General features: G+C 40.4%; 1 protein-coding gene across 1 annotated transcript; it reads right to left on the reverse strand.

Annotated features, from left to right (window-relative positions):
* Nucleotides 1-232: 232 nt before the first annotated feature.
* Nucleotides 233-11,218, reverse strand: LOC118646181. Its single transcript, XM_036288539.1, has 2 exons — nucleotides 10,358-11,218; nucleotides 233-3,970 (listed from the first exon to the last, which is right to left on the reverse strand). The coding sequence occupies exon 2, from the start codon at nucleotides 3,742-3,744 to the stop codon at nucleotides 2,179-2,181; it is 1,566 nt and encodes a 521-aa protein (XP_036144432.1). The 5' UTR covers nucleotides 3,745-3,970; nucleotides 10,358-11,218; the 3' UTR covers nucleotides 233-2,178.
* Between the last annotated feature and the right edge of the window lie 13,118 nt (nucleotides 11,219-24,336).

Consider the following 24,336-nt stretch of genomic DNA (forward strand, 5'->3'; position numbering starts at 1 on the left):
GTTACAGTGTTTACACTTTATGTTGGAAGTATACACTCATTTATTGTGTGTTATATCCAAATGTTGAGATTATACTTTTAAATATTCAGTATTTAAATCCAAACTTTAGTATGAATACTCAATCATTGGGTGTACACACTCAATGTTCGAGTATAAACACTTAATCTTTAGTGTAAATACTCAAGATTTGAGCGTATACACCTAAATTTGGGAGTAAACTCCCAAAATCGAGTATTAACACTCAATTTTCAGTGTAAACTCTCAAAATTTGAGTGTTTTTTCCGTAAGGGTATATAGTTATCAATACCTGTAATTTTAATATCGATGAAAATATTGATAGAAAGAAAGAAATGAATTTCTATATTCTGTAATGCCTGATTTGCTTAAGTTATATCGTATTTTCTTGATTATTATTCTATTCGTTTGTAATTTACAAAACTATTTGTTTTGTAATTTAGCTTTGGTTTATATATGAAGAAAAGACGCAATTACAGCATGGTCACTTATTGTATTTATCATTTATTCGACTTGTCACGCGAAATTTCTAAATGGGATATTTTGTTTTGACGCAATAGTAATATACAGTGTTGTATCCCTCGTCTCGGGATACAGTGCGGGATCGTTGCCGATGATTCCTCGGGATCAGGTTTCCAAAAGATAATGCCGAGAGTTAATAACAAGAGATATATATTTATTCTTCCTCTACACTTTCTTGATCGAACCCGAAAGATGTATATCTAAGTACAGTTTGTAGCTTCGACGAGCGACATATACTCGTCGCTATTATTATTAATTATGAGCCCGCTCGTTCTCTTTCCGCGGGCCTTTATATACTCAGCTTTTCGGCTTGTTACCAAGGGATGTCACTCGCGGTCACGGGCCTTTGTCCCGTGCACTAGCTTAGCCAGCAATTGCTAGCTAGGCGCATTCCACCGGAAATCAGGAGATTTCGGGTGGCAAAATGAGTAGTAACCGGATATGTTGCCCGGTGCGATGTCCGGTGTGAAGGCCGGTGCGATGCCCGGTAGCAAGGCCGGATGGTGATATCACGCGAGGTGTCACTCGACACCCTTATCGTTATTGCAAGTAAAGTTTGTGTGAGTGTCGCGCACTCACAACATCCCTCTCCCTTATTGAAAAGAAAACGAGGGGGCTGAGTTTTCGCAATTAATAGATTTCGCTATTTTATCGCTTTTCGCGTAGTAAAAAAAAAAACTATATACTAATCGCTATTTTCTTAGTGTTTTGTACTAATAGTTACATATCATTCGTAGCTGGTATTGCTCGTTCTCAGATTCGCGTACACATAGATTTAAAACTTTTCGAGGCTGAACATGTTCATGTCGTCGGGTCTCGTTTATGGCCTCTTCTTCGTCGAGGAATATCTCGATGCACTTCCGGCAGTCTCTGGCAGGGCACACGTTCATTAGCACTTTTCCGCATTTGAAACACTGGGTGATCGTTTCTCAATGTTTGTCAGGTGAGAGCTGCGTCCGGTATCCGTGTGCCGATGGATCTCGTATGGTGCAATAAAGCCGGTATCGTTGGCGATAACAGCTTCGGCACCATCTTCTCCAAGGAAACTCTGTTTCCACTAGACATCTCTCTGTTGGTTGGAGGCAGATGCTTCGTAGGAGTCTCCCGTACCTTTCTGGGTGGTCCAATGGGCGCACTCCATCGATGGGCTGACTGAGTTCAAATTCCATAGGAATTTTCATCCTGTCTTTATGCTGGAAATTCTATGTCGCCGGGGTAATTTGCGGGGCTGGTTCCGCCTGGCTGCTGCTGTGTTCTTGAGCTTGAACTTTGTTTACCGTAACGACAGTATCGAGTCTTTGGGGCTCGATTGGGTCATCAGTTTTTTATAATCCCGTAGAAAATGGAAGTGGTGGGGTGTAATTCCCTAAATCGGACCATATATGGTCATAGTCAATTCAGCTGTGCACATCCGGTGTGTGAGCGAAATTTGCAGAAAGAAGTTTTTGATTCTTTGGTTCCGGTGTAACGTGATATATCGTGTGGTCTGATTTTGTTAATCCGAGACGTAGAGCTGTGCAAACTAATGCCACGCTTTTTTCCCGTGGGGGAAATGGATCATATTGTATAAAAAATATAATAATTACTATTACATATAGTTGTTAATTACATATATATATATATATATATATGTTTTTTGTGTTAGAAACGTGTGCTGTTGCTTCGTTTTAGGATAGATCTTGGTATCGTACATTCTGTATCTATATCTAATGTGACCCGCTTATTGTTATTCCGCTTTTTCTTTTTTATTATAATAAATTCTATTACTACGGCTATTATTATTATTACAATTGTTGTTCCGCTTGTTGCCATTGGAAAAATAAAGTGTGGCGACTGAAAAATCAAACTTGAATCTTTATCTAGTTCGTTGTCTATCTCCTCTAATTTATCCTTGGAATTTTTTAATTCCGTTGGATTTGGTATAATATTTTGTAATTTTATTTTCTTGAGGCCTGTATCGTTTTCTAAGCCAGGCTTCTGTAGTAGTGAAATATTATACTGAGGTAGATATGATTCTACTCTTGTCTCATGTGACATCTTGGGTGATCTTATAATTGTATTTTCTGTCACTAACTTACAGTTATTTTTTAATGTAATTTTACCTACTTTTTCAATTGTTTCCTTTATTTTTCCGTGGTCTTTACAATGTAGAGTAATTACTTGTTTTCGTGGTGACGAATATAGCCACGAGTGTGAATTACTTAGCGCTATCCAAAGGCTGTGGTTCGACGTCGCATTTTTTATGTTACAATTTTTATAATGATCTTTAGTTTCTAGGTACATTTTTATTTCGCAGATAGAGTCTGGGTTTATTCGATATACGGGGTGATTTTCCGCGCATAGGTATTCGGTATTTATCTCTATGCATTTCCGCAGGTCGTTCTTTGCGAGGATTATGTAAGTACGCTGTTCTGTATCTATTGCGATCAGGGGATTGTTAATTTCTACGAACGAGAAAATGTTGTTCTGACTTGGGATAGGTAACGGAATTACACTTAGTATTTCGTATTTTGGCATCAAAATTAGAGGGAATCGTAAAATAGTATATATATTTATTTGGCCGCAGTATGCGCCTACTGTCGCAAATTTCTCTATTGTCGACCATTCATTCTCTTTTATTCTGAATGGGAAGTAGAGTCCTTCGGGCAATTGCGAGCTAGCGTCTTTAAGTGATTCTATTATTATTGAAATGGGTGTTAAACGAGGATGCAGAATTCCTTCTTTCAAAAACGTTAAATATTCTAGTACGTCTTCCGCGTCGTGTGTTAGATCAGACAGTACCGCGTTAATTATTATAAAATTTTCGTGTAGGTTACTTTGGCGTTCATTTTCTAATAATTTTGTTCTTAATTTGTCTGTCGCGTCCGCGAGAGTATTTTCGTTTTGTCGAATAGTTCTTTCACTGTTATCAATGTGGGCGATAGTGGCTTGCATTATTTTTATTTGGTTCTTTATTGCGTGTTTGTTTAGTTCCTGTGAGTCGTGTAATATCGTTAATTGTTTGTTAATTAATTTTTCGTCGTTTGCGTCCATCGTACCAAATAATGATTTTGCGACTGACCCTATCCCGTCGATTAATCCTCTTTTGTGTATTCTTGTATTGTATGTTGAGTTTATGCGTTCTATTAGTTTATTAGTTCTTTCACACCCTTTTGCAATGACGCTGTGTAGATTTTCGCATGTTTCTTTACCTATGACTGCTATCATTTTGCATAGATTATCCGTTTTGCGTACATATTTTTCTACCTGTGTGAGTCATTTTGATAGTGACGTCACGTCTATCTTGATGACCACCTTCCAGAAGGATTCAACCTGATGTAATCCTCCTAGCTTTTCGAAATATATCCCTGGATGGTGCGTAAATTTTTCTATTTCATACGGCGCCTTCATGTCCGGGTCTTCTGCGGAACTTAGCGTCACCCAGATTATAAATCTGTAATTATTTTGTTTTATTAAAAATTTTTTTTTTTTTGTTCGTGGGTATGTATTATATCTAGTTACTATAAAAGTATTTTTATAATGTGGTCGCTGTGGGACCGTGGGTGCGGAAAAGGATTCTCAAGTTCAGATGGGGGCGGAAAAGAATTCTCCAATTTGTATTGTTTATTATTTCGCGCTTCAAAATGGGTCATATTTTCGTTTCCGTTGCCTGTGTGTCTCGTTGATTCCTCATTTTTTTATCGTTGCTTAGCGTTGCATCCTGTTATCTGTTTACACCTTCTTTCGTGTGTCTTTTCTCCTCTGGACGATCCGGCCCTTTAGTCTCTTGTCGACTATCCTTTCGTGCGTTTGCTCTGGAGTAATCATGTCTCGGCGCGAAGTTAATCTTGCCTCTTCTGGCGAGGAAAGTGGTGAAGGGAGCAGTGATAGCTCCAGTAATTTTAGTGACTTAGACACGGTGATGCTTTTAGGCGAAAGTTTTTCGTCTGATGAGGGGGAATATTTCACTTCTGCTGAGCCTTTGCCTGTCAGCGGTTACGAGCATCTGTCCGGGCATGATGGTGGTCCAGCTCTCTGGGAGGGCATGGACTCCGAGGATTTTATTCCAGCCGGAGCAGAATCCTCTGGTGCAGGGGTGCACCCGTATTCTGAGGATCATCTCTCCGAATATTCCGGGGGTTTTGAAGGTCTCGCGGAGGGCTTGTTTGCTGCTCTCCTTGATTGTTCCCTGTCTGGGGAGGAAAACGGATCTGGGTCCGCGGAGTTAAACTCCGGTAACCGGGGCGGTTCCGGTCGAAGAGGGCAAGGGAGTCGTGATCCCTGGCCCCTTGTTGGCTCACTTTTTGACTCATGATTATGGTGAGGAATTTGGGGACAACCTCGATCTTGAATTCGAGTTCGCGGTTGACTATTTTCTGCGCGAAGGGTTTTTGCCGCCTTTTGAACTTTCTCCGGAAGATCCGGATATGGACAAGGTGGATTAATTAACTTGCAACAACATTATTCTCCCGTCTAGTTTGTAGTGTATAGTGCTAAGTCTTTAGTGTAGTGTGTAGTTTTAGTTTCTACGTTTAGTGTATAGTTCTTGTTTTTTGACTGACTGCCGTTGGAATTATTAAGGTGGATTATGTCCCTGGCTGGCGGTCTTCGTTTTGGTGAGTTTAATTCCTTTTATTTATTATATTTCTCTTCTTTATTTTTATTGTGTATGCGTGCATGTGTGCATGTTTTATTTTCTCTCTTGACCGCGGGTTAGGCTTCAATAAACGGTTTCAAACGGTTTACGTGTACGCGCGTCGTTGTCCTCCCCCGCTTTATTGTATAGTTTATATTAGAATGTTTTTCGGTTACCGTATACGGTCCGGTCCATTGCGCGTCGAGTTTCTTCGATCTTCCGCGTCGGAGCGTTTCGTCGTATAGTAATACTTTTTCGCCGACTTTAAATTTTATTTCTTTCGTCTTTTTATCGTACTGCGTCTTGGCCTTGGCCCTTTCGTCTTTTATATTTTCGCGTGCGACACGATTAGTAGCCCTTAATCGTTCCCGTAATTCCTGCGCGTAATCGTCGTAGTTGTAGGTAGGTTTAGGCGGTTTTGTCAGGGCCGTCGGCAGTTCTGCCTGTCGACCGTAGATTAATTCAAACGGTGTGTACCCTGTCGCCGTATGAGGCGTTGTATTATAGGTGTGCATCGCGTACGGGATCCATTCGTCCCAATCGGTTTGGTCCTTATTTATATAATGTCGCAGGTATTCTGCTAAGGTCCGATGTGATCGCTCGAGGATACCATTGCTCTTGGGATGGTATGCGGTAGTCTGAATTTTATTTATCTTCAGTAGCTTGCACGTATTCTTGAAAATTTCACTCAGGAAGTTGGTGCCTTGGTCGGTCAGTACGTATTCCGGCGTTCCGTATTCTAGGACGATCTTCGTGACAAATTCTTTGCTCACGGTATTTGCTTCCTGATTCGGTATAGGTATCGCCTTACTAAATTTTGTAAGATGGTCTTGGAATGTTAATAGGTATCGATTTTCGTTTTTTGTTAGCGTTAGTGGTCCCACTATATTCAGCGCACATTTTTCGAAAGGTCGGCTAGGAGTGTCCGTGACGACAAGAGGGGCTTTTATTCTCCGAGAAAGTTTATTCTTCTGACAAAGCTCACATTTTTTAATGTACCGCTCTACATCGGCCGTTAATCCGGGCCAATTATGTGTCAATCGTATTCTTTTTATTGTTCTCTCAATTCCTTGGTGCCCTCCCGTAGGTGCATCATGATATTCATATAGAATTTGTTTTTTCTTTTCTTCTGTGTATGCTGGTTCGCATACGTTGTCCTCTTCCTTTTCTTCTTCTGTAGATGCACGTGCGTATTCGCCGTCTTCGTCTAATGTGAGGATTTTATCAGCTGCTTCTGTAACGTGAGCTTCCCGCTTCACGTTGCGACTTAGCGCGTCGGCGTTCGCGTTCGCTCGACCAGCCTTATGAATAATTTCATAATCATATTCCTCCAGGTTTAATCGCCATCGGATCAATCTTGATCCGGGGTCATTTACGTTAAATAACCATATGAGGGGTTTGTGATCGGTTACGATTTTGAATTTTGTCCCATAGACATATGGCCGAAAGTGTTTTACAGCCCATACTATTGCAAGTAATTCTTTCTCTGTCGTGCTGTAGTTTTGCTCGGCGCGGTTTAATATTCTGCTTGCGTAAGCGATGGGACGGTTTTTTCCTACCGGTCCCTGTGACAGTACGGCTTCTATTGCATAATCTGAGGCATCAGTAGTCACATTGAATTCTTTTGCAAAGTCTGGATATTGAAGTACGGGCGCCGTGGTTAGTTTTTCTTTTAATGTATTGAAAGCTATTTGCTGTTCGGCATTCCACGCGAATGTTTCCGTCTTTTTTGTTAGTTTCGTTAATGGTTTCGCAATCTTGGAAAAATTGCTGATAAATTTTCTGTAATATCCGACCAAGCCTATAAATGATTGGATATCTTTGACCTTTTTGGGCTTCGGAAAATCTTCTATGGCTTGCAATTTTGCTGGGTCGGGCGATATTCCATCTTCGGAAATTACATGTCCTAGGTAATTTACTTCTTTGCGCAGGAATTCGCACTTGTCCGGTTGCAACTTTAAGTTCGCTTCTCGTAGGCGTTGCAATACTTCCGTTAGGCGTTTATTGTGGTCGTTTAGACTCGATCCGTATATCACTATGTCATCGAGATATACTAGGCATCTGAGTCCTTGAATTCCCATGAGTACCGAGTTCATCAGCCTCTGGAATGTGGCTGGCGCATTTTTTAATCCAAAGGGCATCCGATTATATTCATAATGTCCATATGGTGTCGAGAACGCTGTTTTTTGTTTATCTGGCTCAGCCATCGGTATCTGATGATACCCCGACGCTAAATCTAGCGTCGAAAAATATTTGGCGTTTCCCAGTTGATCTAGTATTTCTTCAATATTGGGTAGGGGGAAAGAATCGCCAATTGTTAGATCATTAAGCTTTCGAAAGTCGATCACGATTCGGAGCTTTGGTTTTCCAGACGAGTCAGCTTTTTTGGGTACTACTAGTAGCGGTGCATTCCATTGGCTCGTGCTGGCTCTGATAATGCCATCGTGCAGCATTTGTTTTATCTGTGTATTCACCTCTTCCTTATGCTTTGCGGGGAGGCGATACGGCCGTACGTTGACCGGCGATGAGTCGGTTTGTGTACATATCTCGTGTTTCACTGCTGCAGTGCATGTCAGTGGTTCTCCACTTAGGTGGAAGATATCTTGGTATTCTTCGCATATCCGTGTGAGTGCCTGTCGTTCTTCTGAATTGAGATGCTGGGTACGCAATGTTTGTCAGATCCGTTTGCTTCGTGGGAGTTTATTCGCACGTTCCGCCTTGTTGATGACCGCGTATATTTAATGATCACTCTCGTCGGGATCCTCTATGGTCACGTGTGGCGTGCGTATCTCTACAGGCTTATCTGTGGTATTTATGATGCTGACTACGCATGCAAATTCCTTCGGCTCGACCACGCATCGACCGATATATACGCCGGGCTTAGTTTCTTTTGCTTGGATTACTTCGGGCTGATTTCGGTTAGTGGTTGCTCGGACAATAGTTTCACTGCGCGGTTGTAGGATTATTTTACCGTAAGGTTTAATTTTGAAGGTGACGCCGGCGATGTTCAATTGTTGCTTGTCGTAATCGCAGATTACGCGGTGGTTTTTCATGAAGTCCAGTCCCAGTATTCCATCGTACTCCATGGGGAAGTCATCCTTGACCACGTACATGATATGTCTTAATACCTGTGCGCCTAGATTAATGTGGGCCTGCATGCTTCCGATTGTATACAGTTTGTGCCCCGTTATTCCCGCAAGGGTGATTTTTTCGGGGGAAATTCTAGTTTTCCCTTTTAAGTTTTTTACCTTGATGAGTGAAAGGGTTGCGCCCGAATCGAAAAGCATGTTGATTTCTCCTGAGCGCGTCTCTCGTATCGGAAGCGTGATTGGGTCTAGGCCGCTGCTCGGCTGGGCAGCTCGAGTTACTTGCGCGACCTGATACGTCTGAGCGCGCTTATCTTTCTTTCCGGCTGCTTCCCTTTCGTCTTCACTACTAGATTCGGATTCGGAATTCTTCTTTTTACGTGGTTCGATAGCTTTTTTAGGGTTGCTATTTTTACTCCTATTATTTTGTGGTCGTGGAGGGCGATAGGACGTTTTGTTGCGAGGTCTCCCGTTCAAGTGCCAACACTCGGTTTGGGTGTGGCCACGTTTTTTGCAATGCTTGCAGAATTTCTCTACGGCATTTATACGTGTTTTATCAGGTTGTGGTAGTTTGAATCGGTTCGAGTAACGACTGTTACGACAGTCTTTTCCGTGGTGTCCTAATTTTCCGCACTTCCGACATTGTAGCTTATTTTTGTAGCTATCTGCGGCCGGCATATAATATTTGGGTTTCGGTCGGGAAACTGTCGTTCCCTTTATTCGTTCTTCTGCGGTCGCGGCAGCTATCGCATCCTGCAACGTTGCATATCCTCGTGATCTGACTACGGCTTTTGTGTCGTCGTTTAGCCCTATCTGATAATTCTCAAGCGTCTGTTGTTGTAGGATATCTAATATTGCGCGTTTATTTTCCGTTGTGTAATGTTGTCGACTCTCTATCATGGACTCGTACAAATCCATTGTTAATTTGTCGGCTCTAAGTCCGTAGGTCCGCGCATTTTCTCTGGTTCTTTGTTTGAGAGTATTAAATTCAATTTGTAAATGTGTGGTGCTATTTTTACTCACGTAGCACGCTTCTAATTCCTGTCTTAGTTGTTCAAAATTGCGAATTTTTCGCGTTTGGAAGTCCAACATTGCGCGCCCTTTCAATTTGGTGCATAAGATAGCTCCTAACAGAGTTACCTCGTCGTTCGGATCGATGTTTTCGACCGCATACGTCATCGCGCTTAGAAACTCTTGTAGCTTACTTGCATTCCCGTCGAATTCAGGGATCATGCAGCGCGCTTCCTTTAGCGGTAAGGACCCGCGGCCTCGCTGGTGACGAACATCATCGTGATCTACGTAGGTTGTGTCTCTCCTGCTGGGTCGCGATGATCGATAGTCGTGAATGCGCTGAGTGTGTAATTGCGTTTCCCGCACGGCATCTAGGTCTGTTTGTAATCGACGTAATTCTTGGATCACCGCGCGCAGAGTGTCTCGGACTTCATTGTCTCTTTCTTGCCTGGGCGGTGCTGCTGGTGCAACTGGGTTCTCGCGGATTTCTGGGTGCATTTTTTGAATTTCCCGCTCTGCGTCGGCTATGAATTGTTGAGCCTCCGATTGTTGAGTTCCCGAGGGTTGGGTTTGTTCGTTGGTACTCATTTCGTATCTCTCAAAAATTTCTTCAGGATTAAAGATATCGGATTCGTACGAGGTCAGTGAAAATTCACCTCGTGAAGATACGCGGCTCGGAGTGCGACTAACGTACGGTCTCGTTCGTCTGTCCACACGGTCCCGTCGTGTCACGTCAACTGCGTCGGTGGAAAATAAACTGGCGTCGAGGGCCCCGAAAGGAAATTCTCGCTCACGTATGACGTGCTCGGGTAGCTCGCTATCGCCGTCTAGGAGACGCCCTAAGGCCCTGCGATCGTTATCTCGATCCTCGCGGAGGGCCTGTGCCGCTCGCCACGCTAGTTCTAACTCGCGATAGTGTATGAATCGCGCCGCCGTTGCACTGAATAGCTACGATTCGTTTCTTATCGGTGTACTATTGTCGTCGGACATTCGCTATCGTTAGTACGCGTTTCGGTAATAATGTTACCGGGGGTCTACGCAATTCGGGTTCGCATGTCGCTCTTGTTACAAAAGTTTTTTGGTATACAAAATAGTTTTGTGGACTTACATTACCGCGATGTATCGCCGCATGTTGTCCGTCGCTCAGCTGCTTGTGGCTGGTGCGTCACGTTGCGGTAGGTCGGTGTCGTCTTAGATAACACTGCTATCGCTGTTGTCCCGTGCTATCTTCCTTCCTTGTCTTGGAGGATCAGCAGGTCGTCTTCGTTGCGCCTCGTATGAATTGTTGCCCTGGCTTTAACGTTTCTCTTCGGCGGTTTTCCCTTGTTCTTTCCCTTTCGGCAGTAAATCCCACCGCTGCCACCAATTTGTTGTATCCCTCGTCTCGGGATACAGTGCGGGATCGTTGCCGATGACTCCTCGGGATCAGGTTTCCAAAAGATAATGCCGAGAGTTAATAACAAGAGATATATATTTATTCTTCCTCTACACTTTCTTGATCGAACCCGAAAGATGTATATCTAAGTACAGTTTGTAGCTTCGACGAGCGACATATACTCGTCGCTATTATTATTAATTATGAGCCCGCTCGTTCTCTTTCCGCGGGCCTTTATATACTCAGCTTTTCGGCTTGTTACCAAGGGATGTCACTCGCGGTCACGGGCCTTTGTCCCGTGCACTAGCTTAGCCAGCAATTGCTAGCTAGGCGCATTCCACCGGAAATCAGGAGATTTCGGGTGGCAAAATGAGTAGTAACCGGATATGTTGCCCGGTGCGATGTCCGGTGTGAAGGCCGGTGCGATGCCCGGTAGCAAGGCCGGACGGTGATCACGCGAGGTGTCACTCGACACCCTTGTCGTTATTGAAAGTAAAGTTTGTGTGAGTGTCGCGCACTCACAACATCAGTAAAACGATTACTTTTTTTTATAGAAGATTATAGAATCTTATCAAACTAAGATTTTATTAGGCTTATAAACAAGGTTGAATGTATGCAACTATATTTCGTTATATTTTATTTTACAAATTTTAGGAATATTTTTATTTTTAGAAAAAAATTAATAAAATTAAAAGTTCTTATTTTGTATTTTTGTTATCTATTCTTTTATTTTTTTATCTAATTATTTTTCAACCTTGGTTATGTAATTATTATTCTATTTGTTATCTTTTCAATTATAATGTAAAATTATATGTTATTTTGTCGCGAAAATGAAGGTATTACAAGGATAAAACTAACAATTGACATTATTAAAGAATTATACAATTATCTATTCCTTATCTACTGTAAATTTGTATTCCATATAGTTGCTATTTTTTGCGATGTGCTGAGTGTCTTTTATCTTAATTAGCCAATAATTATTTGTTTGTCTTCGCTCTCGCCATGATGCTCGAGCTTAAATTATTGTTGCATTTATTGTCTTTTTTTTCTAAGGATTCGTATTTATTCTTCTCGCGCGGCGGAGTAATTTAAAAATGATGAAGAAGGATGTCGTGTGTAAATTTTTTCTACATGAAATAGCATGTGATTCAAGGATCCATTAAGTGGATAGAGATACATGTCGCAGCATGTGATTCGAAAGTGAGGTAATATAATTTATTATTTTGTAAAATATTTTTATGGGTTTAGAAGTTTTTTATGTATTCCAAATATTGTTAACCCTTTTGTTATGTCTTGTTGATGAGTAGGCTGTATAATTTTTAAATTTTATTTTTGGTTTATTTAATATAAGAAAACTTGGAATTAGAATCTTGTCATTCTTTATTTCCATAGGCTGGAATCTAAAGATTTCTTGTCGATAGTTGAAGTGCATATATTATTTTTTGTGTAAATTAACAAATTGCGGATGTCTGTTGTAATATTTTTATATAGTTGTATATTAATAGCGGAGAATTTATTCGTAACTTTTGCTTAAAATTTGGTTTTGTTTATCCTTGTTTAGTTTTTTGTCCTCGTCGCGTGTTTCTCCATTATGCTTGACATTATTCATTTTGTCTGGATCATTTCTATCTTCAATTTTATTTCCTTGTCCTTGCGAATCTAGTTGTTCCTTGTCTTCTATGTCTTCATCATCTTCAGTAAGATATCCTTTGTTCGGAGGATCATTTCTGTCCTCGATTTATTCAGATTCAGATTTATATTTCTTCGAGCTCTTGAATATTTGTTGACAAATGTAACAATAAACATATAACAATGTAGTAATAATATTAATAATGTAGTATAAAGTGGTAATAAACTTATAATTTTTTCTTGAAATTGTATTTTGTTAGATTTAAGAGACTCATGGACTGGTATCTTCTCTTTAATTTGTAATTTTAGCGGTTGATACATTTCTTCATGTATAAGTAACATTTGATTAGAGTTTCTAGCAGATATATCGTTAGATAACGAATCTCCCATTTTTTCATCAGAGAAATTGAATTTGAGGTCTTCGTATCCTTCGTTTTTTTATTGGAGTCTTTCAATATCTTGGAAATTAATTTTGTATTTTCCGGATTATTAAGGTTAAAAATTTCATCGTCATTAATTTCATTGCCGTTTATTTCTTCTTTATGTTTCGATTTTCTTTTTCGCATAAATTTTTCCATTATCTTCTGTGACTGGATTTGCATTGATACAAAGATTTTTGAAAGCGGTTTATTTTTCTTTTTGAAATCATAGAATTTTCTTGCATTATAAAATTTAGTTCTTTTTATTAGCAAAAATAATACAATAAACAGATCAATATATCGAGCCAAGATAAAATGTCCCTAATACGTTATAATTTATTAAATAAACATTATATAATTATAAACGCGACTAATAACACTGTGTTGAAAAATGTTCAAAACGTTTCGACTATACTTAGTCCTCTTCAGTCATAATAAATTACCAATATGTGTGAACTTAAACATAAATGAAATAATGGACACGAAAATATAATTAAACAGTTAAAACAAGTGACCATAAAACGGCGCATTTCGTATTAAATGTGTCATAATAAGTAAAAATGTAAACCAATAAGTAATACAATTAAACGAATAATAAAATGAAAAATAATGAAATTTTTTTTTCGTGGGAATTCATATTAAATTAAATCTATAAGAACGATGAAAAACGTGTAATGAATAACATAAACTGATATTGTAGAAAACTGTAAACTTATATATTGTTTGAGATTCAAACATTAACATAAATATTTTCTGTTTCCCGTCGTGAAATGTTGTCGGGAAACCATCATCTCATCTCACCGAGCCGGAGCCCGGATTTCACCCGTACACGCCGTGATCACGTGAGGTGCCGGGCCGATCAGCTGCTTGCTCTTCCCCGATATTCTTCTCCTAACAACGAATATCGGGGGAGAGTAAGGCGCGTTACCAATTTTCGGCGCGAATTTGAGTCAGTCTTGCGCTCGCTCTTGCCCGCCAAGTACTTCGATTTCACTAAGACGGTCGCGCTCAGTGTGCCGACTCATTCAAATCTCAACTTCTGCAAAAATTCAAATTCGGTCTTCTACTTATGTTTTAATTACATATTGTGTTGTATCGAGTCACGAATTTCTCCTCCGCGCAGTGCCAATATTGCGGGAAGCGAAATCGAGCAGCGCGCTCGCGATCGAACAACTGCCTCGCGATCCATCGTCCGTCTCGATCGCGTACAAGATTTCCGCTACGGTGGGGCGTTGTGAAACACGCTCGGCAAGATATCCGTCGCGCGAATTAAAGACAGGAAGGACAACCGTTCGACCCGAAGATTTCCGCTCGTTAAAAGTGACTCATCGCTCCCGCACGCTTGCGTTCTTCGTGACTCGCGATAGTTGTACAGTTAAGTGTTAAGAAATAAATGGTGCTTGTGACTTTGAAACATCCTGCATTATTTCATTTGTGCTTGTGTATCCTCCAGCGAGTCCGCGGATTCGCGCAACACGTTCTCCGCGCTCAAGTCTGAGCGGATCCGGCCTCTAGCGCGCACGGTTGCCGTCGGCAAACGACTTCGCGCGCACATATATGTTGATCACAGATCTTAGGAACACAATATTAAAACGAGCAACAATACACGGGGTATTTGACAAAGCGCTAAAGACTAGTGTAACGTTTGGTAGTCAGAGGCAGAATGAGCAAGACTTATTTTCCGTTAGTTATTTTCGACAAAATATCAAATAAACAATAATAAGAATTGTCGAGGCACTCCGTGTCCTTCTGTAAATTGATGCCATTAACTTGCTCCTTAATATGGATTATTTCTGAAATTAACCTTTTTTGATATCTTGATTCAGAATCTAATATCTTGACGTTATTCCAATCAAACATATGGTTGTTTTTTAGCATGTGTTCTGTTACCACGGAGTGTCTCGACGATTCCAACTTAAAATTATTCGCATGTTCTTTAATTCTGGTACTTAAATGTCTCTTTGTCTGTCCTACATACGACGCGTTACAATTTTTACAGCATATTTTGTAGACAATATTATTCCTTAGATTTATGTCGGTTACATCCTTCTGCACCTTAATAAACATGTCTAATTTGTTGAGGCAACGAAAGCCAACCAATGAGCAAATCTTTATTGACAAAAGATGAGGCTGTTTCAGATATGTGTCTAATATAAGGTAACACAAAATATTTTTTTTTTGTGCGCTGACTTTTAGTTTTAGCTTGATTGTTTTGAGAATCTGTGAGTTCCACTTGATTATTGAAAAGTTTTAATTGAACGGTGTGCAACTGAGCGGTGTGCAAATAAACGGTGTCCAAAAGCACCGTGTCCAAAAGTACCGTGTCCAAATGAACGGTGTGCATATGATCGATGTGCATCTTTCCGTGTGCAAATGATCAGTGCGCATCTTTCCGTGTGCAAATGATCACTGTGCATCTTTCCGTGTGCAAATGATTGGTGTGCATCTTTCCGTGTGCAAATGATCGGTGCGCATTTCTTGGTGTGCAAATGGGTAGTGGGCAAGTGAACGGTGTGCAAGTGAGCGGTGTGCAACTTTTACGTGTTTAAGTGAACGGTGGTTATTTTTTCGTGTGCAAATATCCGGTGGTCAAATATTACGTGTGCTGTAACCGTGCTCGCGAGCGACGGCCAACTTCGCCTCCGTCCCTGGTCGCGGCCCTGAGCCGCCCGGCTGTCGGGGCGACTGTCTTCGCGAAATTTCCCGATGCAATACTTAGTTGGGCGCCAGGTACGTTAAGCGTACCACTCTGTTTACACCAAATCGCAAATTATCATTACGGTAATAAAATCGCGGAAAAGACGGGCGCTCGTTAGGCGACCGGGGCGTTAGTGGCTCCGATATCCAGCTGCTCAGCCCTAAATTGGCAGAGGGGGAGGTTCGGCGCGGGCGGATGGAATCGGGAAGGCGATAGAATTATGGACACAACGTAAATGTAATAATGAAATTAACAAATATATTTGATCGTAGGTATTACAAAATTAGACGGCTGTGTAGAGCGGCGATGGCTCGCGCGCGTTATCAGCTGACGACCACTGGGTATCGAATATCGTGAAAACGGGATACTTAACGAGTGGGTTATTGTGCGTACGCGGAAATTCTCCGGCTTGTCTACGCTTGACCCGGCGTCGTTGGTAAACACCAAACTCCCGATAGGATGATGGCTTCGCCAAGAGCGAACGGGACAAACAGTAACTCCGAACCCGCGCGGCACGCGACGGACTCGTGTTTTTCCGCGCGTAAAAGAATCTCGCGAGTAATAAGCGCGATAATTATTAGTCGCTCACCAACAAGGCGGTTCAGGACGATTACATCAAATATTACCAGAGCGCAATTACCGAAGGACTCGCGATATAAATGCGATCAACCAAATCAAACGTTACTAACAATAACTTACAGATGCGCGACAATTTACAACACGGGAATAACTCGTGATACGACTACCGGACGAAATTACAATTGACTCTGCTGCGGATCGGGACGCACACGCAACGTAATTAGAACACGAAACGAACAGCACGAAACAAACTCACGCGGGCGGGCGCGATCGGGCGAAGCAACGATACACTAATAAACTCGTGACTCTAATCTAATGACCACAAGATCGTAATAAATCCGTAACTTTTTCGTGAGTCGCCCAATCGTGAAATCAGTGGCTTTACAATTTACGATGCTCGTCTCACCAAGCCGGCTCCTTCGTCTCGGCCTCGTCCGGATCGGGAGGTTTCCGGCTCCTGCGTCCTCTTACATGATATCTCAGCTCGAGATCCGGATCGCACGCACAAGATAATACAACGTCCACAGTTCGAGTGCGGGATCCTGGATCCTGCGGGGGCCGCTCGGCGACGCGCCCCACCTTGCCTCCGATACTCCGGGCCCTTATTGGTCGATTTTCCAAAAATCGATTTTCACGCAGCGCGCGGCGTGCACGCCATCGCCGGCTGATCGATCCAGGCGCGGTGGTCGATACTGTTGGGCCCCGTGCGCGGGAATTTCTGGCGCTTTCCTCTGGCAAGTTCCTTTCTCCTGGCCGGGCGCCTTCTCCGCCACCGGGACGTTATTTCCTCCTCGACGAGGGCGTTCACTGATGTCCAATTGTCGTGATCTCCGCCGGGACTAGCGCGGGATCAGATTCGTAGGCGCTCCGTCGGAACATCGGCCTCGCGCGCCTTCGCTGGATCCTGAAAGCGTAATTTGGCGGCAGTATCAGAATTCTCGAACGACACGAATTGTAGGCAAGATAAGGGCGGTATTACCTGCAGACCCCCGCTCGAAAAGGGTCTCTGTTATTCCCTCGGTGTCCGCTTACCTGGTGATCTCTGGGAATGTTCTCCATCAAGACAAGACGCAAAAAAATTACAAGATCGATCGCTGTGGCCACCGATTTCCGCTGCACTCGCGATGCAGCGCTCGCAAAAATCTTAACGATTAGTACACGGACAACACACGGGACGTCACATACACAAAAACACGAGACAACACGCTTTTGCGTCCCTGAGCGGGAGGACGCAGGACCCGAGTGATGTTAACGCATAAGGGCCACTTAGGTCCTTGTGACGGACAGCAGCCTGCGGCTGTCACGTCACAGTGCATATAACTGGTGTACATTTTTAATAAAATTTCTTTTGTGTCCAAATGCACAGTGTACAAATGCACCATGTGCAAATGCACCGTGGTGATTTGAACCGTGCGCAAGATATCGTGTCCAAAAGCACCGTATCCAAATGCACTGTGCCCATTTGAACCGTGTCCAAGTGAGTGCCACCCATCAGCATGCATGCTGCTGCTGAAATATGGCATCTTTCAAACCAAGTGTTTTCAAGAACAGTATATATATGCCGATCCTTATTTTTTTTCACAATCAAATCGATCACAAGTTATATATGATTCTTGCAATATCATCTCCTTCTTATGTTTCCTACAAAACTGTTCTACTGGAATGAGTTTTAGATCCCTTAATCATGAAGTCTTTTCCCGATCTTGTAAAGTTAAACTTAGATTAAAAATATTATATTTTTGATCTATTAAGATGAGGAAAAAAACAAAAAGAATAAGAAAACGAAAAAACAAAAGGAAGAAAATATATAAAACAAAAAGAATCAAGAAAACAATTGTCTTTACTAATTGTAAACTTGTCTTGAAAATATTCAAGAATAATAAGAATACACGATCAACAGCTGTGTTTATATAGCGGACGCTAAAGCAGTTTTGTGCCGTAAACACTGAGGGGCAGTAGTGTAAGTCTTTCACCATCAGCACAAAGATAGTGTCGTTAGTGGGAACACGCACACAAGTTAAGAGTCTCGTGTATGTGGGCCTTATCTCCTCCCCACTTTCGAAACCATTTTAGTGCTTACGGCGAAAAACTTACACCGCAGCTGAGATATGGATGGATTATGCTTCGCATGAAAAGTAAAAAACACAATGATACAGAAAACACGTGGGCGGGGGAGGGACTTCGCCGCCCACCCAAACCTCCTTCCAATGTTAACTAATAAAATTAACTAATAAAACTCAAATTGTGTTAGATGAATTATATGAAGTTTTGAACATTTAACGTCGTTTTTCTCAAAAACTATTGTCTTTATAACAAAAATTAATAAAACAAAATATGTATTTCGATGGAGTGAGGCCTAATTGCGCACATAAGCGATTGGACATAGTCCCGTTTGGATACGGACTCGATTGGACACAGACCCGATTACACACAGATTTGATTGCTCAGACTCGCTGCAAACCCGATTGCACACAAACTCAGACATAAAAATACGTACAAAATATTTATTATAAATATTTTTCTTCCTTATACATATTTTATAGTCGCAAACCTATATGGTGCAGAAAATGCTTTGTGCACGCACGCACGCACGCACGCACGCACACGGGGTGCAAAGGGAGCTTTGCTCCTCCTCCCGCACTCACTCCGTCTAAATCTCTAACCCATGTACTATCTGCAATGCGGAATCGTATCGTGTGCAATCGGGTTCGTGTGCAATCGGGTCCGTGTGCAAGCGGGTCGGTGTGCAATCGGGTCCGTGTGCAATCGGATCCGTGTTCAATCGGGTCTGTGTCCAGTCGAGTGCGTGTCCAATCGGGACTGTATCCGATCGGGACGGTGTACAATCGAGATTGTGTCCAATCGAATCCGTGTGCAATCGGGAAATACTACTGTGTCCAATTGCTTATGTGCGCAATCGGGACAATCCCATTTCAATGAGATCTACAACTTTTGTTTGAAATATATTTCGAAATTCCCATTATTTACGAGATAAATGGAAAAAACAGTGATTTTTAGTTTTTTCATGGTTTTCGCCATGAAAATGAAATTTGCCCCAATTTTCACTATCATTTTCGTAATTAGGACGCCAAAATACGAAAGAATTCTAAGTTGAAAAAAAAAAATCGGTGGTCCGACCTATTCGAAACTTCAGCCAAAATGTCTTCAAACGCTTCGATTTATTAGAAATGTCCTTCACTTGTCGGACAGCACGGTACATGAAGAAGCCACCAAACTTTACAATTATTACGCCGAAGATCTAGAAGATTCATTTGCCACTGAATGTGTGCACTTTCGTCAGTTTCTTAACCCTCTGCCTACACACTTTATTTTTCTCCTGATTTCTACACACAAGGGTTACGCTAACCCCAAAATTTCGTTGACTTATATCTCCAAATGTGTTTAATCAATTGTAACTTTTTTTTTATCAAAAGAAAAAAATCTCAGAATTGTGATAGTTTTGACTGAAAAGTCGAAGATATTAAAAGAAAAGAGATTTTTTGAAAAGAATGAGAAGGGAACGAAAAATTTTTGTAAAAATTTGCTTCTTTTTTAAACGCCCGTATTTATTAGAAAAAAATAGATAAAGTAATTAAAATGGTGATAAATGGAAAGGCGAAGAGTTGTACTTTAAGAATCTATTGTCAGTTTTTTTATTCTGTTAAAAAAATATATTTATTTTGTAATGTGAATTTAGTAAAAAATGAATGCAGTTTAAACACAATAATAAAAAAAATAGTAATATTTATTTAAAAAACATAATTATTAATATTCAAAAACATAATTCTTAATACAAAAAATATTTATTACAAAAGATTTGATTTATTATAAAAATTTTTTTTAATTTGTAATGCTACAATTGCAGCATATTTTTGCAAAGTGATCGCGACATTGGTAATATATATAAGTACTTTATGCATAAATGATACGTAATGAACAAAAAAATAACTTTACTTACCCTTCAAATTTGGAACTTTTCCATTTTTTTTTTTTTGTTACGTTCCCTATACACAGGGTAATTGTAACCCCAACACACACTTTCGATGTTCCTACTTCTGTTGTTTTCAGAACATTCACAACGCCCAAAGAGAAATAAGTAGAGCACAGTTTAAACTTCTCCTCCCCTGGTTCCAGCGTCCCCTTGCTAAATACTTTTAAGTAGCGAACATTTCAAAATCGACTGGGGTTATCGTAACCCCATGTGTAGACAGAGGGTTAACATCTGAATTTCTTTATTGTTTGATTTTCTTCTTTTATTACGTTTTCATTTTCATTTATAATTCCGTCTTCATCGTTTTTCAAATTTACGTTATAATTAATTGTTGTCTATTTTATCTTTATTATTAATATTTTCTTTTATTTTTTCTCGTAAATTTTATTAAAGACTTCATGATCATCAAATTCATTTAAGAATTTAAGAGGTAGAGTTGGTACCTAGGTTGGTATTTCTATTTCTTCGTCCAAGTTACTTACAACATTTAAATACACCTTTCCTGAGATAACTTCCGCTATAGTTTCTATCGCATAGATTCCATGCGTTATTTTTAATTTAGGTATTGTTTGTGCGTGCGTAGGGTAAACGCGATCGCACGGAGAGACTGCCGGGATCCGTCCCGATAGAGACGCGAAGCGAGTGATGAGGGATGCGGTAGGTTCACGGGAGGTAATAGGAATAAAAAGGAGGCGTTGGTGTCACTCACACGTTAATCATTTATTCATAAAAGAACGTTCGGAGCGAGGGGCGAACCGTATCTTTTACAAAGTTTCGGATATCTTGATACGCCCTGATATTACGCTGCCTAATCGCCGCGGAAATCTTGCAGAGCCTCGAGATCGAGGCTCTCGCGAATCCGGAAATCTTGCGCGCGATTCGACGGAGATCTTGTGCGCGAGGCAGAGGACGTTCGCGGGAAAGATACGGTCACCTGCGCACGGACGTAATACACTCACAACATTCACGCGAATACAAAACTGAAGAATTAATCAACGTTGGTTGATGGGAGAAATAATTCACGCGCACTATCACGGCGCGACTGATAGGAAAGAAGCGGAAGTGAATCCCCACAGCTAGGATCGGCGGAAGACGGGAGAGATCTGCTGGACAATCTAATGTCGGTGCCGGGCTGCGAGAGACTGGCGAATTTTGCATCGTAAAACAATTACGATCGGAGGCGAAAAAAGGGGCGGTAGGGAACGGATATTGAGACTTATTTGGGCATTGATTTGGACGTGCCCTTTTTGGGGCTTGTTTATTTCCATAGTTACCACGATGCATAGTTACCTACGATGCGAGCAAACGAAAATCGCGCGCGTGAGGAGCTAGTGACAGCGCCGCGCGACAAGGTGCATCGAAGAAATGAACTACAAGGAGCTCGATGGCTGTCAGGAGCTCTCACTACTCGCGGATAAAACAGAGCAAATAAAAAGGAAATGTTAAAATTCTAAAGTAATTGTTATAGTCTCAAACAGGTATGTACCCAATTCCTATTTTGGGGTTCTCTACTGTAATATAAAATGATGATTTTAATCGCGGTGCTACTATAATCGTTTCAGGTGAAAAGAAGAATATATTAATTCCAAAAACGTCTAAATGTTCCTTTGCATAATTTATTTTTGCGGAAGTTGGGTAAAAAAAAGTCATTGCTTAATATACTTGGTTGTAAGATTGGAAAATCGTTAGTTACAATGTGAAAAGTTATTTCCTTTCCGAAAAGAGGTAAAATAATTTCTTCTACAGGATAAGTTGGATAATCATTAATACTATTTAATTTTAATATGTTGTCGTAATTGATCGTTTTATTTTAGGCACAAAATTTTCTTTAATTAAATTTGGTTCAGAACTTCTATCTAACGCAAAAGTTATATAAGAAGTTGATACGCAAATTTTTATCTGAACAGTAGGCGGACGACTATGTTTGTCGAGGTTTATCATTACGGGTCGGGGTTTTCAAGCGTTTTTGTTAACATTGTGACGCCCATGGATGTGGAACTCGTTCGGTCCCCTATTGCATATCTGACTTCGAAGGAGCCATCGGAGTTTTTCGGCTCTTTCATATAATTATTACTTGTGATACGTAGTTTACAACTCTTAAGATAATGCCCTTGTTTTTTAGAATAGTGACAGGATAATGCATTTACAGATACTGCGGTTTGTTCTAATTTAGATCGACAATCTTTAGCTTTATGCCCAAAGTTATAACAAATTTGGCATGCAATTTTTAATTTTTAATTTATATTATATTGTTCATTTTGCTTTTTCCAACAATTACACAGGCACACAAAAAAAAAGTGGTTGGTCCGGCGGACTAGACTAGTCAATCCTTATGTATTTCGACCCGCTGAATCCGAATCTGAAGTCAGAATTGCAAAGTTAGCTCGCATTTTCTAACCTCAAAAAAAAATTTTTTTTAAATGTTGGTCCGGCGGACCAGACTAGTCTATTCTTATGTATTTCGACCCGCTGAATCCGAATCCAATGTCAGAATTGCAAAGTTAGCTCGCATTTCCTAACCTCAAAAAAAATTTTTTTTTAAATGTTGGTCCGGCGAACCAGACTAGTCTATTTTTATGTATTTTGACCCGCTGAATCCAAATTCAAGGTCAGAATTGCTAAATTGGCTCATTTTTTCCTAACCTCAAAAAAACATCTTATAAAAGCAGTTTAGGTCACAAATGTATAATCCGGAGCGTGCAGGTTTGCGTAACCACATTATCCGGGGAAAATTCCATACGTATGACAAGTTTGAGCTTCTGTGAATAAATAGCGTAGAAAATTCACTCCCTTTTTCTATTATTTCTAACTCTTTTATTCTGGAAGGTTCTGTGCAATGGCTTTCTCTTACGTTTCTTCCCTTTCACAGAGACATCACGTTTGAGCGTCCAGCAGAAATCAGCCATCATATTCACATCCCATTTGCCTTGATATCGAAACTCCATCTCCTTGATGTCCTGATGAAATCTTTCTCCCTGTTCTTCACTATAATCACCTAGATTTTCTGGGAAGTAGTCGATATAAGAATCTAAGAAATGCAACTTAAGATTCATTAGGCAACCTAGTTTTTTATAGTTCTCCATCATTTCCGCCACCTTTTGTCTGTAATCTTGACTTTTGTGGTTTCCTAAAAAATTTTTTGTGACACCTTTGAAACTCAGCCATGCTGCTCTCTCATCTTCATTCATTTTGGTAACAAAATTGTCGTCTCTCAACATTTTACGTATTTGAGGTCCATCAAAAATTCCTTCTCGCAATTTTGCATCAGAGATGTTGGGAAATTTTTCTTGTAAATACTGGTAGCATTCACCATTTTTATTCAGAGCTTTCACCCATTGTTTCATGAGTCCTAATTTGATATGAAGAGGTGGAAGAAGAACTTTTGAAGGCTCAACCAACGGTTCATTTATGATATTTTTAGACCCAGGTTGCAGAGACGTTCTTGTCGGCCATTCTTTTCTAATGTAATGGTTTGTTCGATCTCTACTATCCCATTCACATAGAAAGCATGGATTTTTTGTGTAACCTGATTGTTGACCCAATAATATGGTGAGAATTTTTAAATCTCCACAAATTTGCCACCTCCATATCCAAACCTTAGTATCGAACACTCAATCATTGGGTGTACAAACTCAATGTTCGAGTATAAACACTCAATCTTTAGTGTAAATACTCAAGATTTGAGCGTATACACGTAAATTTGGGAGTAAACTCCCAAAATCGAGTATTAACACTCAATTTTGAGTGTAAACTCTCAAAATTAGAATGTTTTTTCCGTAAGGGTAGAGCTGGAAATTTTCCCATAACCAGTTAATACTTTGACTTTTACCTGAAATATCATCCTGTCCTGGTGGTAAATATGCCATTGTGCAAAGTTCTCTTTCTATCTACGGAATATCGGCTATGGTTTTCCAAGCATCTAAAAAAATTTTTTTCTTGCTATTTCTGGTTTGATTTTTAACTTTAATTTTTTTAATAAAACATTTATTCACGACGTTTTAATATTTTGAAAAAAAGAACATTTCTGAAACTTTATATGATAATTTTACTGTTTGCGTGATTTTTTATATTTTTATTCGATTTACGAAGAAGACAATGTTTTTTTTTTAATGCAACCTAGTTTTTTTTGTAAAACATTTTTAGATAAACCAAAATTTAGCTCTAAATATTTTATTAATTGGGCGAATTATAGAAACATTTATCTTGAATAATGCTTTGCTTATAATTCTTTTGTTTTAATGATTTTGTGTGAATTGAAATATAGCCTCTGCAGACAAAATATGTAGATTTTACCCCACTCTTTTTTCGATAAAATACGATGGTATATTTTGGACGTTAAATAAAAGAGAAGTGGTTCACTCAGACACAGTACAATTGGACACAGTGCGAATGGACA

The sequence above is a fragment of the Monomorium pharaonis genome, chromosome 6, assembly GCF_013373865.1.
Source record: "Monomorium pharaonis isolate MP-MQ-018 chromosome 6, ASM1337386v2, whole genome shotgun sequence".
Taxonomy (NCBI): Eukaryota; Metazoa; Arthropoda; class Insecta; order Hymenoptera; family Formicidae; genus Monomorium; species Monomorium pharaonis.

Coding starts and splice junctions, on each gene's coding strand:
- LOC118646181 (XM_036288539.1), bottom strand. CDS start 3,744: ATGATAGCAGTCATAGGTAAAGAAACATGCGAAAATCTACACAGCGTC.